The sequence below is a fragment of the Miniopterus schreibersii genome (genome assembly GCF_964146895.1).
Source record: "Miniopterus schreibersii genome assembly, chromosome: X".
Classification (NCBI taxonomy): domain Eukaryota; kingdom Metazoa; phylum Chordata; class Mammalia; order Chiroptera; family Miniopteridae; genus Miniopterus; species Miniopterus schreibersii.
The window spans coordinates 96,922,191-96,939,135 of record NC_138104.1 but is presented as its reverse complement, the minus strand read 5'-3'; the positions used below and the strand labels follow the sequence as shown (position 1 = coordinate 96,939,135).

The 16,945-nt window shown below is 40.9% G+C and overlaps 1 protein-coding gene across 1 annotated transcript in view; it reads right to left on the bottom strand.

Moving 5' to 3' along the window:
* The window catches only part of MAP3K15 (mitogen-activated protein kinase kinase kinase 15), a gene marked incomplete at its 5' end in the record, with an annotated part of 76,595 nt that overhangs the window by 8,159 nt on the left and 51,491 nt on the right, over positions 1-16,945 (bottom strand). Inside the window, 9 exons of the mRNA XM_081125428.1 lie at positions 383-566; positions 3,064-3,221; positions 5,896-6,001; positions 6,120-6,250; positions 8,034-8,151; positions 10,390-10,527; positions 12,533-12,620; positions 14,193-14,288; positions 16,589-16,638. Of these exons, the coding sequence (XP_080981554.1) occupies positions 383-566; positions 3,064-3,221; positions 5,896-6,001; positions 6,120-6,250; positions 8,034-8,151; positions 10,390-10,527; positions 12,533-12,620; positions 14,193-14,288; positions 16,589-16,638 (1,069 nt within the window). The remainder of the gene's footprint in view (positions 1-382; positions 567-3,063; positions 3,222-5,895; positions 6,002-6,119; positions 6,251-8,033; positions 8,152-10,389; positions 10,528-12,532; positions 12,621-14,192; positions 14,289-16,588; positions 16,639-16,945) is intronic.

The following is a 16,945-nucleotide window of genomic DNA, read 5'->3' as shown; positions in this document are numbered from 1 at the left end:
CAGCCAATACAGGCAAACTCCCCTGACATGCCCTTTAATCAAGGTCGAGCCACCCAAGGGAACAGGCCAGGCTCCAAAAATGAAGCACCAGACCCTGCAGGTGGGGAAGCACAGAATTCCAGCCAGGGCCCCTCTGGCTTCCCTCCTTGGCATAATCCCCAGCAAGACTTTAACAAGGTGGGTGGCATGGCTGTGTCACTTGTCAGGAAATCACATTAATTGGTTTTGTTGGACAACCCCACACCTGCCGCACCACCCTCACCACTCTTCACAAAAATAGGCAGTGTGGGCTCGCTTAGCGTTCTGGAGAGCTGGCACTGTCTCTGAGCAACAAAGAACCCAGGGGTCTAGGGGGTCACTCAGCTGTCCTGGTAGGCCTCACCTGATGGCTTGAAAGCAATTCGGGTCTTCTTGCCCTTGTTCACCTGCCTTAAGAAATCCTTTTTGAGCAGGTCAGCGGCAGTGGCACGTTTGTGGGGTTCAGGCTCAAAACAGGATAAAAGGAAGGCTCCAGCTTCAGCTGAAAGGACTTCTGGAATCTCAGGGTGGATCTTAAACATCCCCACCTGCATTTGAGGGAGAGGTGACTCATGTGACAGTGAGGCACCAGGGAACCCAGTGTATACACCTTCAATAAGAAGCTCCCCACCTGCTATCCTGAGGGGCTGGGGATGGATGAAGTGTAACAGTCTCAATGACTTGTACCCATGTCCAAGCCACACTGGCCTCTTGGGACTTTACTTTTGCCCAGTTGATTGTGGGGGAAACGATGCCAGGGGAGCTTCAGAGCCTGGGCCTTAAGAGACCTTGGGGCTTTTGCTGCAGTCCTCTTGGAGCCCTGAGACCACTATGCTGGGGGGACACCCAGGGTAAAGGACCACATGAACAAGGGCCTCCAAGAGCATCCTGCCCCAGTCAAGCCAGCACATGAGCAAATCTGGGTAAGACCAGAGGGAGAGCCAATGGGAAATAGGAAGTGGTTGTTTTCAGCCTCTATAGTTTTGGGGTGGTTTGTTACACAGAAGATAACTGAGATGAGGCTGGGACCACAGCCTGCAACAGGATGCTCTAACCGAGGGGGTTCAAAGGTATCTGTGATCTGTTCCCTGATACACAGGGACCCCAAAGGACAGCCCACTCATCTTTAAGTGTATATGCATTCGCAGCCCAAATCCCCCACCTCCAGCTACCATATGCAGACCAAACCTGGAAGCTAGTACCTCATGGCCCCTGCCCTTATCCCCATGGGGTACAACTGGCCAAGGGAGGGGCACTGCCCTTTCCTCTCCAGGCTCCTGCTACAATTTCTGTTTGGCTCCCACTTCTGGCCAGCTCTTCCTTGTCCTGTTAAAGGCTCTCTGTCCCTGTGGCCTGCAGGGGAGCAGGAGTTGGGGCTGAGTTGTCACGTGTCACTGTGACATGGGAATGCTTCAACAAGTCTTGCTCATCCACCTTGCATAAATCCTCTTGCATAACTGTGCCCATCATGGGTGGCTCTCTCTAGGAGTTCTTGTCTTAAAGTTCGTAATCTTCTCTGCATCTTTTTGAAGCCCACCCAGTAAGCCCTGGGTGTAAGCCCTTCTGGCCTCCAGATTCACCCCATTCCCAGCTCCTTGGCACACCCCTGGGGCTGTCCTGGCCTCCCTTGTTCACTAAGTGAGATCTGGGTGCTGCAGGGAATGGCCTTTTGACTTCACATCCCCAAGTCCCTTGACCAGGGTGCACTTACCATTTCTGACACCCTGCTCATTGTGGGCTCGAGAGTTTGGGTTGGGGGAGGGGGAAGTGGGGAATTACTAACAGATGGGCATAAGGTTTCAGTCAGGTAAGATGAGAAAGTCCTAGAGACCTGCTGTATAACAACGTACCTGGAGTCCACAAGACTGTACTGTGCAATGAAAGGTTTGTTAGGGGGCAGATCTCAGGTTAAGTGTTCTTATCATAATAAAGTAAAATTTTGAAAAGTTTTGGATTGTAAGAACACTAAAGCTGGATGGAATTGAACCCCCAAGATCTGAAATGCAGGGTGCATTACAGGTGGCACTCCTCACCTGAGAGGTGGGGCCATGAGGGCACTAGGGGGGCCAGAGGAAAAAATTCAGGACAAGAACCCAAAGAAGATAGGGAGTGGATCTTCCCCTGGGTCTCAGAAAGACATGAACAAACATGGGTGGCACCCTGGCACCTTGCAAGTACATTACTTTTAAGGGCTCTTTGCTGTTAACTCAAAGGTCCCTGTATAAGTTTCACAGAGCTGCCATAACAAAGTACTACAAAGTGGGTGATTTAAAATAACAGAAATCTGCCTGGACGGGCATGGCTCAGCAGTTGACCATCGACCTAGGATCCAGGAGACTGAGGTTCGATTCCTGGTCAGGGCACATGCCTGCGTTGCAGGCTCCATCTCCAGTTGGGGGTGTGCAGGAGGCAGCCAATCAATGACAACCCTCTCATCACTGATGTTTCTATCTTTCTCTCTCCCTCTCCTTTTCTCTCTCTGAAATCAATAAAGATGTATTTTTAAAAAATAAAATAAAATAAAAAGCTAAGTAAGCCTCTTGCCAGGAATGTGTTTCCCAAGGACCCAGGAGCCATCTCTTTGAATGTCATCATCAAGGAAGATGATGCCCCTAACTACTGGAGGATAGGAGCCCAACTTCGGTGGCACCTCGTTCCAAAAGTACTTCCTATCTTAAAGATCTGAGGTTGTTTTTCCTTTGGGTAAAGCCCATTAGGTAACACAGATGGTCACCCCAATGAATCTCAGGTGAGCTATTGTTGACCAAAGGTGCTGCCTAGTCCTCACACCTGAGGACTAGTTAGCATTTCTCTTGAGAACATGGAAAGGGTTGTACTGCTTGGCTCAATAAAATGATAACAGTTATTTCTGTCTTCGTTCTCTCTTAGTGGATTGCCTATGATGCACATCACACTCTGGTTGAATGCTTATGCAATAACAAGACTGTTTCCTTTCCTATCTTTGTGGAGAGGTTTCTGGATTGAGAGGAGATTTTAATTACATTTCCCCAACACCAGCAACCTAAATCAGCAAACATGTCTTACTTTGTACATTGCTATTTGAGGATCACCAAGCTCATGGAATGGAGGCTTGCTGGTGGCCATCTCAATGATTGTGCAGCCCAGCGACCAGATATCAGCTGCGGGGCCATACCCACGAAGTCCTTGATCAATAATCTCAGGCGCCATGTACTGCAGAGTGCCTATTGGAAAAAAGGAAAACAAACATTATGGGCACCCTATTGCTTAAAAACTAAGCAGACCATTAGTAAACAAGTGTGTGAACATTAACTCTCATATTAATGACAGGTGGGGGCTGGTCTCAAGCATAAATGATGTGGTTGCATCTTTTTTCTTTACCCAGAGATATGCAACATGCTTTCCTTTAATACTAACCATGCTGAGAGAGGCTTGCTCAGCCCCTTGAAGGATAAATGGGCCCAATTCAATATGCGCATATTAATACATGCCAGTTAGAGGGACACCACAATGTAAGAAACACAGTGCAAGACCTTTGGCAGCTGCCTAGTGGAGGAGACAGACATGGTGGTGATGATGGTGGTGGCAGTGGCAAAATGTAGTACTACAATAGGTATACACAGAGGGCCACAAAAATATGGATGGCAACTGCTTGACTCTGCCTGGTTCAAGCCAGGGAAAACTATGGCTGGGTCATTTTGGGTCTCTGAGAAATAAATGCCAAAACAGGATTAGACATATGAGAAATTTGTTGGGGAGAAGGTGTATGAAGGCTAAAGAGGGAGGGAGCAGGATGGGCAGGGGGAACTGTCAGACTACAATGCAGGTCCAACACCTGGGAAAGGAGAGGATGAAGGATGAATTGGGTAGGGAAGGGTCTCAGATGGCACAGCAGCTCTGAGATAGCTCCAAGCCATGCCAGTGGGGAGTCCAAAAGTTGCCCACTGTAAGAGTCCCACATTTGTTCTAGTACCCCCACTATGCTGAGTCAATGGCTAGGAATAGTAAGTGAACATGGTGGCAGATCCAAAGGCGCAGCAGCTGGAGCTGCCTGTGAACCAGACTCCTGCTGCAAAGGTCAAGGAGGTGGACAAAGGGACTGGGAGGACTCTCAGGCAAGTGGAAGAGGTTGAGCAAAGACTGACTAGAAACCATCAAATTGTGCACTTCAAATAGGTGCATTTTATGGTATGTAAGTTATACCTCAATAACGCTGCTAATAAACAAAAGCAAAGGGGGCTGATGCTGGCCATAAAGGCCCTTCCTCCCGTTCAAGCTGGTTTATGGGCACATGAAGACTCTTCAGAGGAACACAGGAAGGGAGGATTTCAGGAGAAGAAGTTGCCCGAAGTCTATGGCTCTACTTTCAGGCTCTGAGAGCTTTCAGGCATTTGCATGGAAAAGGCCCACTGTGTCCACCTACACCAACCGGCTGAGATTTCTTTACAGGACTGCTCTGTTTTGCAAAGAGTAATTACATGCAGGGGAATTTCCTACCCAAAATAAGACCTCTTTTTTTTTTTTTATTATTCCCCAAACAGCCCGACATCATTTTGCAATGCAAAATTCATGCCTCCTCAAGCCAATTACTTGGGAAAATGTGATATGTGATAATGAATTATACATGTCTTTCCTTTGTGAATTTTTTTCTCCTTGGGGGTGTTAATTATGAGATAAATTGTTGAGGGTTTTATGCCTTGAAATAACTTCTTGTCATATCAGAGTCCCTCTTGTTACATATTGCGCCAAGTTAATTGGTGGCTTCCAAAGAGGAGGATATAAGTCATTTTCAATTAACGTAATAAAAAAATGTGCCAGTCATACATACATACTCTTATATATCCATTGATATATGTATATTTACATCAGAAACAATGAATGAAAAATTCAATACACTCTTCCTTTGGCAGATTACGGTGGAGTCCTTGGTGTAATATTTTCCCATTTTGAGGCGCATGTACCTCCCCTGGTTTACAACTTAAAAGTCATTTCTGATGCATAGAAGTTCCCTTTAGACAGGGAATGTGTCTCTATTACAGGCGTCCAATGGCTGACACACAACAACTCTCTTGTTGAGTAAGAGTCTTCCAAAGCTGAGATATTCACCCAAACTAAGGCCAAATCTGTCCACTGTACAACTTGGTGCTACAAGGACAGACAACAGTCATCTGGCTTTTATAGCTTATTTCAGAGCTATAAAATCACAAGCGCTGCTTCACAATTCCATCAAGCAAGATCTTTGTGATTCTTTTATTATACCTTAGGGGATCATAAACTTTTACTTATCTAAAACCAGTACGGTACTTCTTGTCAAAGATGAAAATTGTTGCTATAGTTGTTTTCAAACAGGAATTTCAAAAAACCGTAGGTAGCTTTTGAGCATCATTCTACTCACTGGTCTTGTAAATGAAAAGCTAGGGGTAATTTTAGACTCTGTGACTCCATTCCTTCTCAACACTTAAATGATCCATCACTGACACATGAAAAAGAAGCTCCAATTCCTCAAGCTTCCTACCCTTGGAAACAAGCCTATCAAAGCATGAGGTACCAGGATGCACTCAAGTAACAGGTGGTGTTTTTTTTTTTATGACAGACCAATAAAGTGTCCTACCAAGTTGTCTGAGGAACACTGTTGTTCACAATTACCCATGATTCCAAATTATGTGCTGTTAACTTATAAGAGATGCCACCATTTTGCTGATTGCTTAGAAACCCTCAGAAAACCTCAGAGCACTACACCTACCCAACCTTTGATGGCAAAGAAGAAAGACAATCTTGTTGCCACAGTAGCTGGCTAAGTGCATCATTATGACAATATTCAAACAATTTGAAGTTGGAGACAATACAACGTCCACTTCAATTATCAATTGCGCACACGCCAAGCTCTGTTCTGCTTACCAGCAAAAGTCCCTGCACATGCATTCACTCCTGCAAGACGTTTAGAGGTTCCAAAATCAGAGATTTTCACCACTCCACTATAGGTATTCACCAGAATGTTATCACCCTTTAGAAAAAGAAGCACATCAAATGCTTAAAGACAGATTTTAAAACAGATTTGGACCTTAAGAAACAGTGATCTGAGATGCACTAATGAGACCTCTTTGGCTCACACAAGCAAGTACCTTTATGTCTCTGTGCACAATCTGGTTTTCATGGAGATACTTAAGGCCTTCCAGGATCTGCTTGGTGTAAAACTTGATGGTGGACTCCTTTATTGGCCCCCACTTTGATTGCAAAAGAGAAGAAAGGCTTCCTGGAAATGGACACAGCAGAGAGTTCATCAGGGTGATGAAGATTAAATTCTAAGAGTTCAGGGAAATAAAGTCAGGTGATATTCCTATCCTAATGTAAGCACTCACACCAAAATCTTTGTAGCTGTGCTAAATGCACTGCCTTTCCTCCCCCTCTGTTGTCTGTTTCCCAAGTGAGTGAGCACTGCAGCCAGAGAAGAGACTGGAAGTGAATCAGCACATCAGCATCTAAGGAGAAGATAGAGGGTGAATTGGAAACCCTTGTGACCCTGGAAATTCAGGGGGCTACCTTTGGGGTTAGCTCTGTTCAGCTACACAAAGTCAGAAGGAGCGCAACAATGCTCTCTGACCTTGAGAGGGTTGGGCCAACATTGTAGATCCTGGACAAATGTCTCAGCCATTCAGCTTGGGTCAAAGCCACGTCTTACACCTTGCCCTGAGTTCAGAGGTGGACAGGACCAGAGGGAGGGGCTTTTTAGGGCAACAGGGGCCAGGATCAGAGGAGGCTGGGTCTCTCCATCTTCATTATGAGAAGCCCCCAGTGCCAGGTTATAGTGACAGGGCTGTCTTAGCAACCCACCCCCCCCGCAATTATATTATAAAATACTGAACCTTTGGGTCCAAAGTAAACCTCCCTTCACACTTCATTCTGATTATGTTTCAGAGGTCATCCTGCAGGCCCTTGGGCATCATCAGTCTCGGCTTTCCCCCTTACCCAGAGCTGTGGGGAAACTTGCTATAGCTCAGTTTCTCCATCTGCAAAAGGGGATGTACATGTCTACTGTCATCCTTAAACCTCACACCTGGAATATCATTTAATGTGAACAGCAACTGACATATTTTCTGCTAGACTGTGAGCAACCTGAGGGAAGAAGAAACTATTTCTCTTAATGTAACCCTCAAAATCAAGCCCACTGTCTGTCTCTTAAATGTATAGTTTGGCTCCTAATATAATAGTGCGATCTTAGTAATTGTTAGTGGAATGAGTGTATACAGATTTCTAACTGAAGTTTTTACATTTGTATTGAGATCATAATTATCATTATTATTTTATTATTTAAATGAAGACTTAATGAGTTCTTGCTCTCTGCCATGCACCATTTTAAGAGCTTTACATACATTTTCTCATTTAATCCATCTAAAACCCCACTAAGATGGGGTCATTATTACTCCAATAATTACTACTACACCAATTATTGTAGCAATAATTATTACTCCAATTTTACATTTCATTTAGTTAATCAGAAAACTGAGGGCACAGAGAAGTAAAGAATTTGTCTGAGGTCACACAACTTGCAGAAGGAAGGACCAATTCAGACTAGACGATCTGGCTCCAGACCCAAGGAACTCATACTCTTGCACCATACTGCTGAATTTGGGGATTTTGTAGATAAAGCAGTGATGTTCAATTTCACTGTCAACATGTATTTTGCAATGTCATTTTAATAAACCTCTGTCCCACCTTGTCCAAACCACCTTTAAACTCCTAGACTGTGAGGGCCTCAAGACAGGAGACTGTGCTTTACTCATTTCTGTTTCCATCACTCAGCCCAGTGTAGCACTCAGTAGACCCTCAATGGATATTTGATGATTGAATTAACAAACCAGAAATAGACTGTTTATGTGACACTGGAAAGTTTGCATCCAATTCTTCTGAGAAACAAATGCTCTTCCACATCTGAGAGGTCTGTCATTTTTTAAATGGCAGGATGGATAATGATGTGTATATTATATTTCCATCAGTGATTTTCAGAGTGTGAGACCAGAAGACCAGCGACTACTCACCCCCAGGCACCTGCTCCATGAATATCTTAATGTAGCCATTCTCGGAAACAGAGCCCAAATACTGAACGACGTTGCGGTGCTTGAGGTTCTTGTGCAGGGCTATCTCCTCATGTAGAGGCTGGGAGTGCCTAGTAGGAAAAACAAAGCTGTCATCACCTGCCAAATCTCAGGAGCTTAAGGTCCACATTATATCACCGGTATCTGCCCTGCTGCTGGCCATCTCTTCTTTCTGGAAACTTTCTCTCCCTAGGATCCCATGAGCCTACTCAGCTTCTCATATGTAAATTAGGGGTAATAATACCAGCCACATAAGGCTGCTGGGTGCCAAGGTGGGTCAAATTTCTCAGGCACCCAGTGGATTGACTGCTGTGTGGTACGTACTCAGTAAATAGCTGTTATTATTATCACTAGTGTGTTAGGGCCTGAACTTTCCAACCATCCTTGGCCTCTCTTACCAGCCTCCATGAAGGGTGGTGTGGTGTTCTAGAAGGTTCTGTTTTCCAGCCTTCTAGTCTCATTCTACAGACTCATCCCAGACTACAGCAGCAGCTACCTAATGGATCTTCCTGTCCCAGCCTCTGGCCTCTTTTGTCAATTTTATCCCCAGCCACCATACTCCCTCTTCCTAAAACATACATCTCATCATTTAACTTCCTTCACAAAGTCCACTTAAAGAACATATTGCTTAACATGGCACAAAAGGACCTTCAAACTCAGGTCAGACTACATCTTTTAAAATTTTGGCTCATCTCAAGAGTCCTTTACTGCCCCACATCCTACATTCAAATCACAACAGACAATTTGTTGTTCTCTGAATACACTCTGCTTAAAAGTTCTGTTATTTCCTCAGCATAGAATGCTCTTTTCATAGAGTCCTCCTTTTCTACCAAAGCAAAATCATCCCTCGAAGACACCTCAAAGGTGATTTACTTTCTCAAACTTGCCACAACTCACCCAGGAAAAGCAATTCATTTTACTATGTTCTACACACACTCTGTGTACTCCTCTATTATAACACTTGTCACTCTGGCTCCCAGGCAAAGTTTCTGCATTCCCTACCAAACCAGGGATAAGGACAGTATCCTAGTAACCTTTTAGTCTCCAGTGTCAACCCAGAATCTGGCACAGAGAAGGTACCCAATATCGTTAAGTTCAGCTTGTAAATTTAGGAAATGGTACAAAACAGTCCGTAAGGTCCCTTTCTAGCTCTGAATCCCAGAAACAACTATCAGCAATGAAAAGCTGAAACAACTATAAGAATCAGTTGAAGGAGGTGGTACATGCCAGCAATTCCCCCGCAAAACCCCACAACTGCAACATCTTAGCCATGGTGCGAACAAGAGACAGACTACTGAATGAGGAATTCAGGAGACTGGATTCGTGATCTTAATGAAGTTATATTCTTCCTCAGCCCTGGAAAAGTTAAATGAGTTCCTCTTAGGTCTTGCCTTATAATTCAAGTATGATAACACACAATCTCATTAAAAATGATTGGATGAATGAAAGTGAATGAATGAAAAAAAATGAATGAGTGATGAAGGGTCTTGTAGCTGCTAGAAATCACTTGCTGGTCATCCCTAATAATTCACTGACCACCTGGATGGCGGGGTGTTTTGCACATGGCCATCAGTGTCCAGCACTGAAGGCAACACTGCAGATGTGCTCTGACCACACCTATTGAGCACGCGGCAGTTATTTCTTATACTGTGGCCATTACTATGTATGTAGCTTGTATACAAAAAAACACTTCACAGTCAGCACTGCAATGTACTTATTTAGAATTAGGTGGGAAATAAATTTAAAAAGGAATAAAAATTTAATTATACTCTAAAAATGTTGAAGAAACGAGTTAGTATTATTGGTGATTTAAAAAAAAACAACACAAACCCAAATCCATGGATAGAGTTGAAGGGCAGGGTATAAAAGAAGTCTGTATTGCAAAAAGCTAATTAATTTTTTACCACATTTAATTTTCTGTAATAACACATCTGAATAAATGATAGCCTTTAAAATAGTTACAATGTGAATTAAACGACTGTGTCACATTTTTACATATTTGCAAAAAACTCCATAATAACATAAAACATAAAACTGTAGACCTAGTTGATAGGTAGAAATAAAACTAATTTTCTTTTAAAGTATGAATGCAATCCACAAGCCTCTAAATGAAATGGTTCCATTTTCTCAATCTACTTATAACATGCAGAGAAAAGTAAATCACCCTTATTACAAGAGAATTGCAAAATTTTTTATGACATAATGTTCTCATCCTTAAATCCTCTGCTCACATTTTGGAGATGGGCAAGGGATTTGGTTGTGGAAGTGGTGACTGAAGAAATGTGGAAGGTCTGCCCACTTGCCTGCTATCTTTCTCTGGGATTTCTTTGATGGCTATCCGTACTTGATTACTCAGATCTCTCCCGGCATACACGATCCCATATGCGCCTTTCCCCAGGACAACTCGATTACCATTCGGATCATGGTCATACTCATACTAAAGGAAAAGAAAGATAAAAAAGCACACTACTTGTGGAGAAGCCCCAGAAAGGCCCAAACATTGTCTTGCAATTTTTAAAAACTTATGAATAATGTTATTTGAGTACCAAGCAAGCCATGTTTCTTAGGTTATGTTCTTTTCATTAAATACTTACTTTAAAGGGGTAGAATTCTCAGTTACCCATATATTCATAACATCATTTTATGAAATGGAATCCAAGAAATTTAAAAATATTGTTCATCTGAAACTTAGCTGCCTCACATTTTGGAGATTTCTCCCTATTTTAATGCTGCAATTTAAAAATGGTTCTTAGCATGTTAACTACGCCAAGTAAGTGTTTTCCTGCATGATCCCTTATCAAATTGTTAGAAAACAAATCTCTTTCCATAGCCCAGAAAAGAATTGGAAGGTCAATAAAACTGAAATTGTCTTAATGCAAAGTACATATGCTGGGCTTCCCTTACTTTAGATGTATAAATCTAGCATTACACATACTGTAAAAATTGATCTATAATTAGGATTGCAATTTTGTTCCCTAAAACATCATCAAAAGTTGGTGCACAGCTGCATTCCAGTTGATTCTTCTCGAGGATTAAAACAAATGGAACTCTAGGCTGAGCAATACTTATGTAAAGCAGAGGCAGCAACGGATGGATTCTGTAAATTTCTATGCTCCATGGTGCCGACTTACAGAAGTGCACCGAACAGTGTGTGTGCATCTGTCTTCCCATCTACTTCTACGGGTGCTCATAACAATTAAGATTACTAATGGGTCCCCATCACTGATTAAATCAGACATCATCAGTCTGCTCCATAAAAGGCTTTCTCTGTCCCACATCTGTTACCTTCCAAGTACATCACTCAGTTCATGTCTACAATAAACACTGATCCCAAGCTAAGAATTCAAATATCCGACTCAATTATTAAATGACCCTTTTGACCCCAGCCGGGTGTGGCTCAGCGATTGAGCGTCGACCTGGGATCCAGGCGATCAGGGTTTCATTCCCGGTCAGGGCACATGCATGGATTGCAGGCTCAATCAATGACTCTCTCATCATTGATGTTTCTGTCTCTCTCTCTGCCTCTCCTTTCCTCTCTCTGAAATCAATAAAGATATATTTAAAAAAAAAAAAAAAAAAAGAGACCCTTTTGATATTTTTCTGAAAGAAGCCTCAAGGAGTTAATTTCAGTGTAACATGAAAGTGTAAAATTTCATTAAATTGTAATCAGTGGGAGAACTTGAATTAATGGCAAATCTGAATAATTGTACAAGATTTAAATATATGTGTAATGGTGTACTACAACTGTGCTGTTCAAAAGAGCTTATGATGATCCTATTTGCTTAAAAAGGACTTTAAATTGTTATATTTAATATATTATATGCAAGTAGATATAACTAAGGTCATTGTAGGCATAAATGAAAAAGTTTGCTTCTAGTTAACTATTTCTCTTGTAATCTCACAAACATGATTAATTGGCTTAGAAAAAACTTTCCTAAAGGTTGTGCATAACAGAAAATTTTAGTCTAGTCCATGCCAAATTTTTCTTTTTCTTAAAAAAAAAAAAAAAATCTTTATTGATTTCAGAGAGGAAAGGAGGGGGGGGGAGACAGAGATAGAAACATCAATGATGAGAGAGTGACTGATGGGCTGCCTCCTGCACGCCCCCAACTGGGGATCGAGCCCACAACCCAGGCATGTGCTCTGACCGGGAATCAAACCATGATTGCTTGGATCCTAGGTCGATGCTCAACCACTGAGCCAAACCCGGCCAGGCCATGCCAAATTTTTCTTAAACATCCTGGCTGATAGGATCCCTAAGTAAGGTTTTTCTATAGAGATGCATTAAACTTTATCTCTGAAAGTCATGGATAGTGATGATTAGCTCATTCATAAATGAGTATTTTTAAATATGCATACAAAAAATTTTCACACAAAACGGGGTATTTTCTTTAACCATCAATAAATAACTTTTTCCATGTTCTAGGTCTTCTGTGACTCACCTCTAAGGTGTCTCCATCGGTCTCTTCCTCCAGCTCCACTGTATTGCCCACTTCATTTGTTATCATCTCTTTGACCAAAAAACAAAACCTAGAACAGGAAATGTCACAAAGATGCTGCTAATTATGATCACTTTCGTTCCCTACCTTTACTTTAGCCTTCTTAAACTGCAATTAAATATAAACCAAGCTTTTACAAGTTCATGGAACAATCAATCCACTCCTTAATTTGACATGGTACTTTAACGGTTATCTAATCTAGTTCAAATACCGATATGATACTTGAATCTCCTCTATACAGTATCCCCACCAACTGGCTAGCCAATTGATGCTTGAAAACCTCCAGTGACAGAGAAGTCATTACCTACCTCACAAGGCAACTCATTCTTTGGAAGACTCAATGAGAAATGCTTCACTTATATTAACTAAGACTTCTTTACTGTGGGTCTCATCCACAGATTCCTTAGAAGTAATCCCTTTTTTATATAACAGCCCGTTAGAAAAAGGTGCATAATTTTATTATGTCTCTGTAAGTCTATCCTCCTTGTTCCCTCAATGTTTTCCCCAGGACTTGTTTGTGAGTCACTCCACTAACAGATGATTCTTCAAAGGTGTCCCTGTACTACAAGTCTGGCCCTGTGACAGGTGTTCCAAGGATGATTTAATTAAGGGCAGTGGGACCATCAACTCTCAAGTTGTAGACACTCTAGTTATTGGTTGGAAATAAGGTCTTGTATAGGCGAGGTGTGAGGAGGAAATGTACAAGTTGGCTTCATCATTCTATTGACACAGATTAAGCTTAATTATCAACTATTAACGCATGTTTCTCAAATGCTGATGAGCCATAGCAGCCACTTCCTAGACTTGGGTAGTTGTTTATCTGCATACAAGTGATTTGACTCATTAGAAATTTTTCTTTAGTATTCTCTGGTAAGATGGTAGGGAAGACTATTGCACAAGTTAAGATAATTTCCACAAGTCTGGAAGTTCCTCAAAAGGTTAAACAGAGTTACCATAAGGCCGAAAAGAATTAAAATTTGGCTCCAAGAGAAATGAAAACATATCCACATAAAAACTTGCATGCAAATGTTCATAACAGCATTATTAATAATAGCCCCAAAGTGGAAACAACCCAAATGCCTTTAACTGATGAACAGATAAATGTGGCTTATCCATACAACTGAATATTATTCAGCCACAAAAAGGGATGAAGTACTGGTACTTGCTACAACATAGATGAACTTGAAAATTTTGTATTAAGTTCAAGAAGCCAGTCATAAAAGACCACATATTGTATTTTATATATAAGAAATATAAAGAATAAGCAAATCCATAAAGATGGAAAGTAGATTAATGGTTGCAAAGGGCTGGGGTTGAAGGGAAAATGGGGAGTGACTGTTAATAGATCTTGAGTTTATTTCGGGAGTGAATGAAAATATTCTAAAATTACATGTGATGATGATTGCAAAACTGTAAATATACTAAAAAAAAGATTAAATTGTGTACTTTAAATGTTTGAATTGCATGGTATGTGAAACATATTTTCCATAAGTTAAAATTTCAGGAAAGGCAGTAGAGCAAATAAGTATTTTTCACAACGAAGGCCCTTTTAAAATGATTCACCACAACTAGACTGAAAATACTTGAATAATCTATAACTCACCTACTACAGTGCTTTTCGGTGGAAAAGCAGATTTGAAAGTCATCAGAATGATCATAGATGTAAAGAAAACAACACCGTTCATCAAACTTGGATATGCTATAAAAATTCAAAACATAAGAATACTTCTTATATATGTTATAATATTAATTTTCAGGTTCTGAGAAAAATCTATTAACAGATTTTCTTTTTCTTCCATTTTACAAATTTTTAAGATTTACTGTTTTAACGAATACCCCCCAAAATTTGACTTCTACTTCTCTATGAAATTTAAATAGTAGGACATTTATCTTGCTTATCTTTGAGTTTATATTCATCAACTGACTTTATTATGTATCAAGAACTTATTATATATGGGCAGCAGAAAAGGGGATAAAATATGGTCTCTGTCCTCAAGAGTTTATAATTTCACAAGAAAGACAGGAGAGGTATTTGTGAAATAATTTATCATAATGAAGGAATTTCAAGATTTCAAAAACATCAGGACACAGTATTTGTATACAAGGGAAGTAGAAATAAACATGGCAACTTAGCTCAAGAAAGGTATTTATTTATTTATTTTTCAGACAGGGGAAGGAGGAGGGAGAGAGAGATAGAAACACTGATGAAACAGAAACCATTGGCTGCCTCCTTCATGCCCCCTTATTGGGCATTGAGCCCACAACCCTGGCATGTGCCCTGACAGGGAACTGAACCATAACCACCTGGTTCATGGGTTGGCACTCAACAGGCCGGGCTCAAGAAAGGCTTTTAAATGTTATCTGTTCCATTCCCACCCAAGGTCTGGATCTGACTACAAATTTTCAAATAGGCAATAATAATCTTGCCTGAACCTATCCAGTGACAAAAAACCACCACACTCCATCTGCTGATGGACTTCACTGCTAGAAAGCTCTTTACTCACACTGGGCCAAAGCTACACAATGGCCTCATTTTTGCTCTTTTTGAATCATCTCTCCCTGAGATCCATAGCTCCTTTGACTGTTCTTCATATATTATGGATTACATGATAAATACTGAGTTGAAAGAGCAATAGTACAGGGTGATTCAAAAAGAATTAAAACTAGGTTATACACAAGTGAATTTTGAAAACCAAGCTATAGAGGAACTACCACAGTTAGTTGGATAGCACTGGGAATTTCAACGCATGCTCTCCATATCACATTGGTTCCAGGGCCTGATTCACCCCAGGCCCTTGCATATCCCTGATGATGGTTAAAATGGCAGCAAGAGGTATCTCTACAAGCGGGTACAAACAGAAGGTTCTTGACTACATGTTCGCATACAACTTAGTTACTGAGTAAATCACTTTTTAAAATGTTCAATGCTTTCCAAATTATCTTATATTTTCTGAGCAGTATTATTCAAATACTCTACTCTGTTCTTAAGTTATTTCTCTCCCGTTAAAGTGACGTAAACATTATCCTAATTTAAACACTGATATGTCTAGGACAGGATCATACTGTGTCTGGAGGTAACAGGTGATTCATTCAGTGGCCTGTGGACTCAGAATCAGAGAAAGGATATAGAGCTATAGTCCAAGCCCTTAATATGATGAAAACTAAAAGAAACTGAGACCTAGAGAGGCTGAGTGACCTTCCCAAGGTCAAACAGCAAAACAGGGACTAGAACTCACATCTCTTCAGACCTGTTCCCACCCTCAGATGTGCTGGCAGAGTGTAGCCACATGGTTCAAACTCAAATGGTCACCACTCGACCCAAACAGCAAGTACCACACCTCTCCTCAGAACACACTATCCTACTCCCTCACTAATAACAATGCCCCGGAGACCTCAGCCAAGTGTCATTACCAAGTAACTCCCAGCTTTAGTTCTTGGGGGGGGGGGGGGGGCGTGTCTCTGAGTACTTGCACATTATTGGATCAAAAAAGAAATACTTCCTATTTCTACAGATATAACTTCATTTTTGTTTTTTAAAGAAGTTTGAGACAAGAAGGTTTGCTCTGTTGCATACAAAAAAAGACACTGAAGCATGCAATTTCAGAGGGAGGGGATGGAGTGGGAAGAGATTAATCAAAGAACTTATATGCATAACCCATGGACAGATAACAGTGCAGTGAAAGCCTGGGGAGACGGTGGCCAATGGGAGGACAAAAGCAACATCTGTAATATTTTCAACAATAAAGATGAATTTTTAAAAGTGCAAGTTAAAATACCAAAAAAAAAAAAAAAAAGCTACTCTATAATAACAAGCCAAGAAGTCCTTACTAGCAACACATTATAAATAAGCTCAGGTAAGGCAACGAAAGAGAAAATAGTCCACTTTTGATTCCCATAAAAATGAGAATATCACATTATAAATAAGTGGAAACATTAAGTTAATAAAATATTATCATTATCTGTATTAAAAAATAATTACAGTTTCCCTTATGTTCTTACCTTATTCCCTTAATGGAAGTGGCTGTAAAATTCCATTCATGGATTTGTTTCTGCAGGTATCAAAGACAAAAGTCAGTAGCTTGATTTTTTTTCCATGCAAAGAATAATTTTTGGTTTCATTGTATGGTCAATCACTTCTGCTATTTTATTTTCAATAGAGTTTTAGGGGTTAGAACAATATATTTTGCATAATTTGGAACACCAGAAACATTTTCTAATGTATTACAAAAATTCATTTGTTGTCTCTAATCCAGTTTAGAGTAAATGATCTAAATTTGAAATAGAAACAATAGGTACATAGGACTGGCCTTTCATCTTCTTTCAACATATCAGGAAAACTCTAAAATGAGTGTGAAA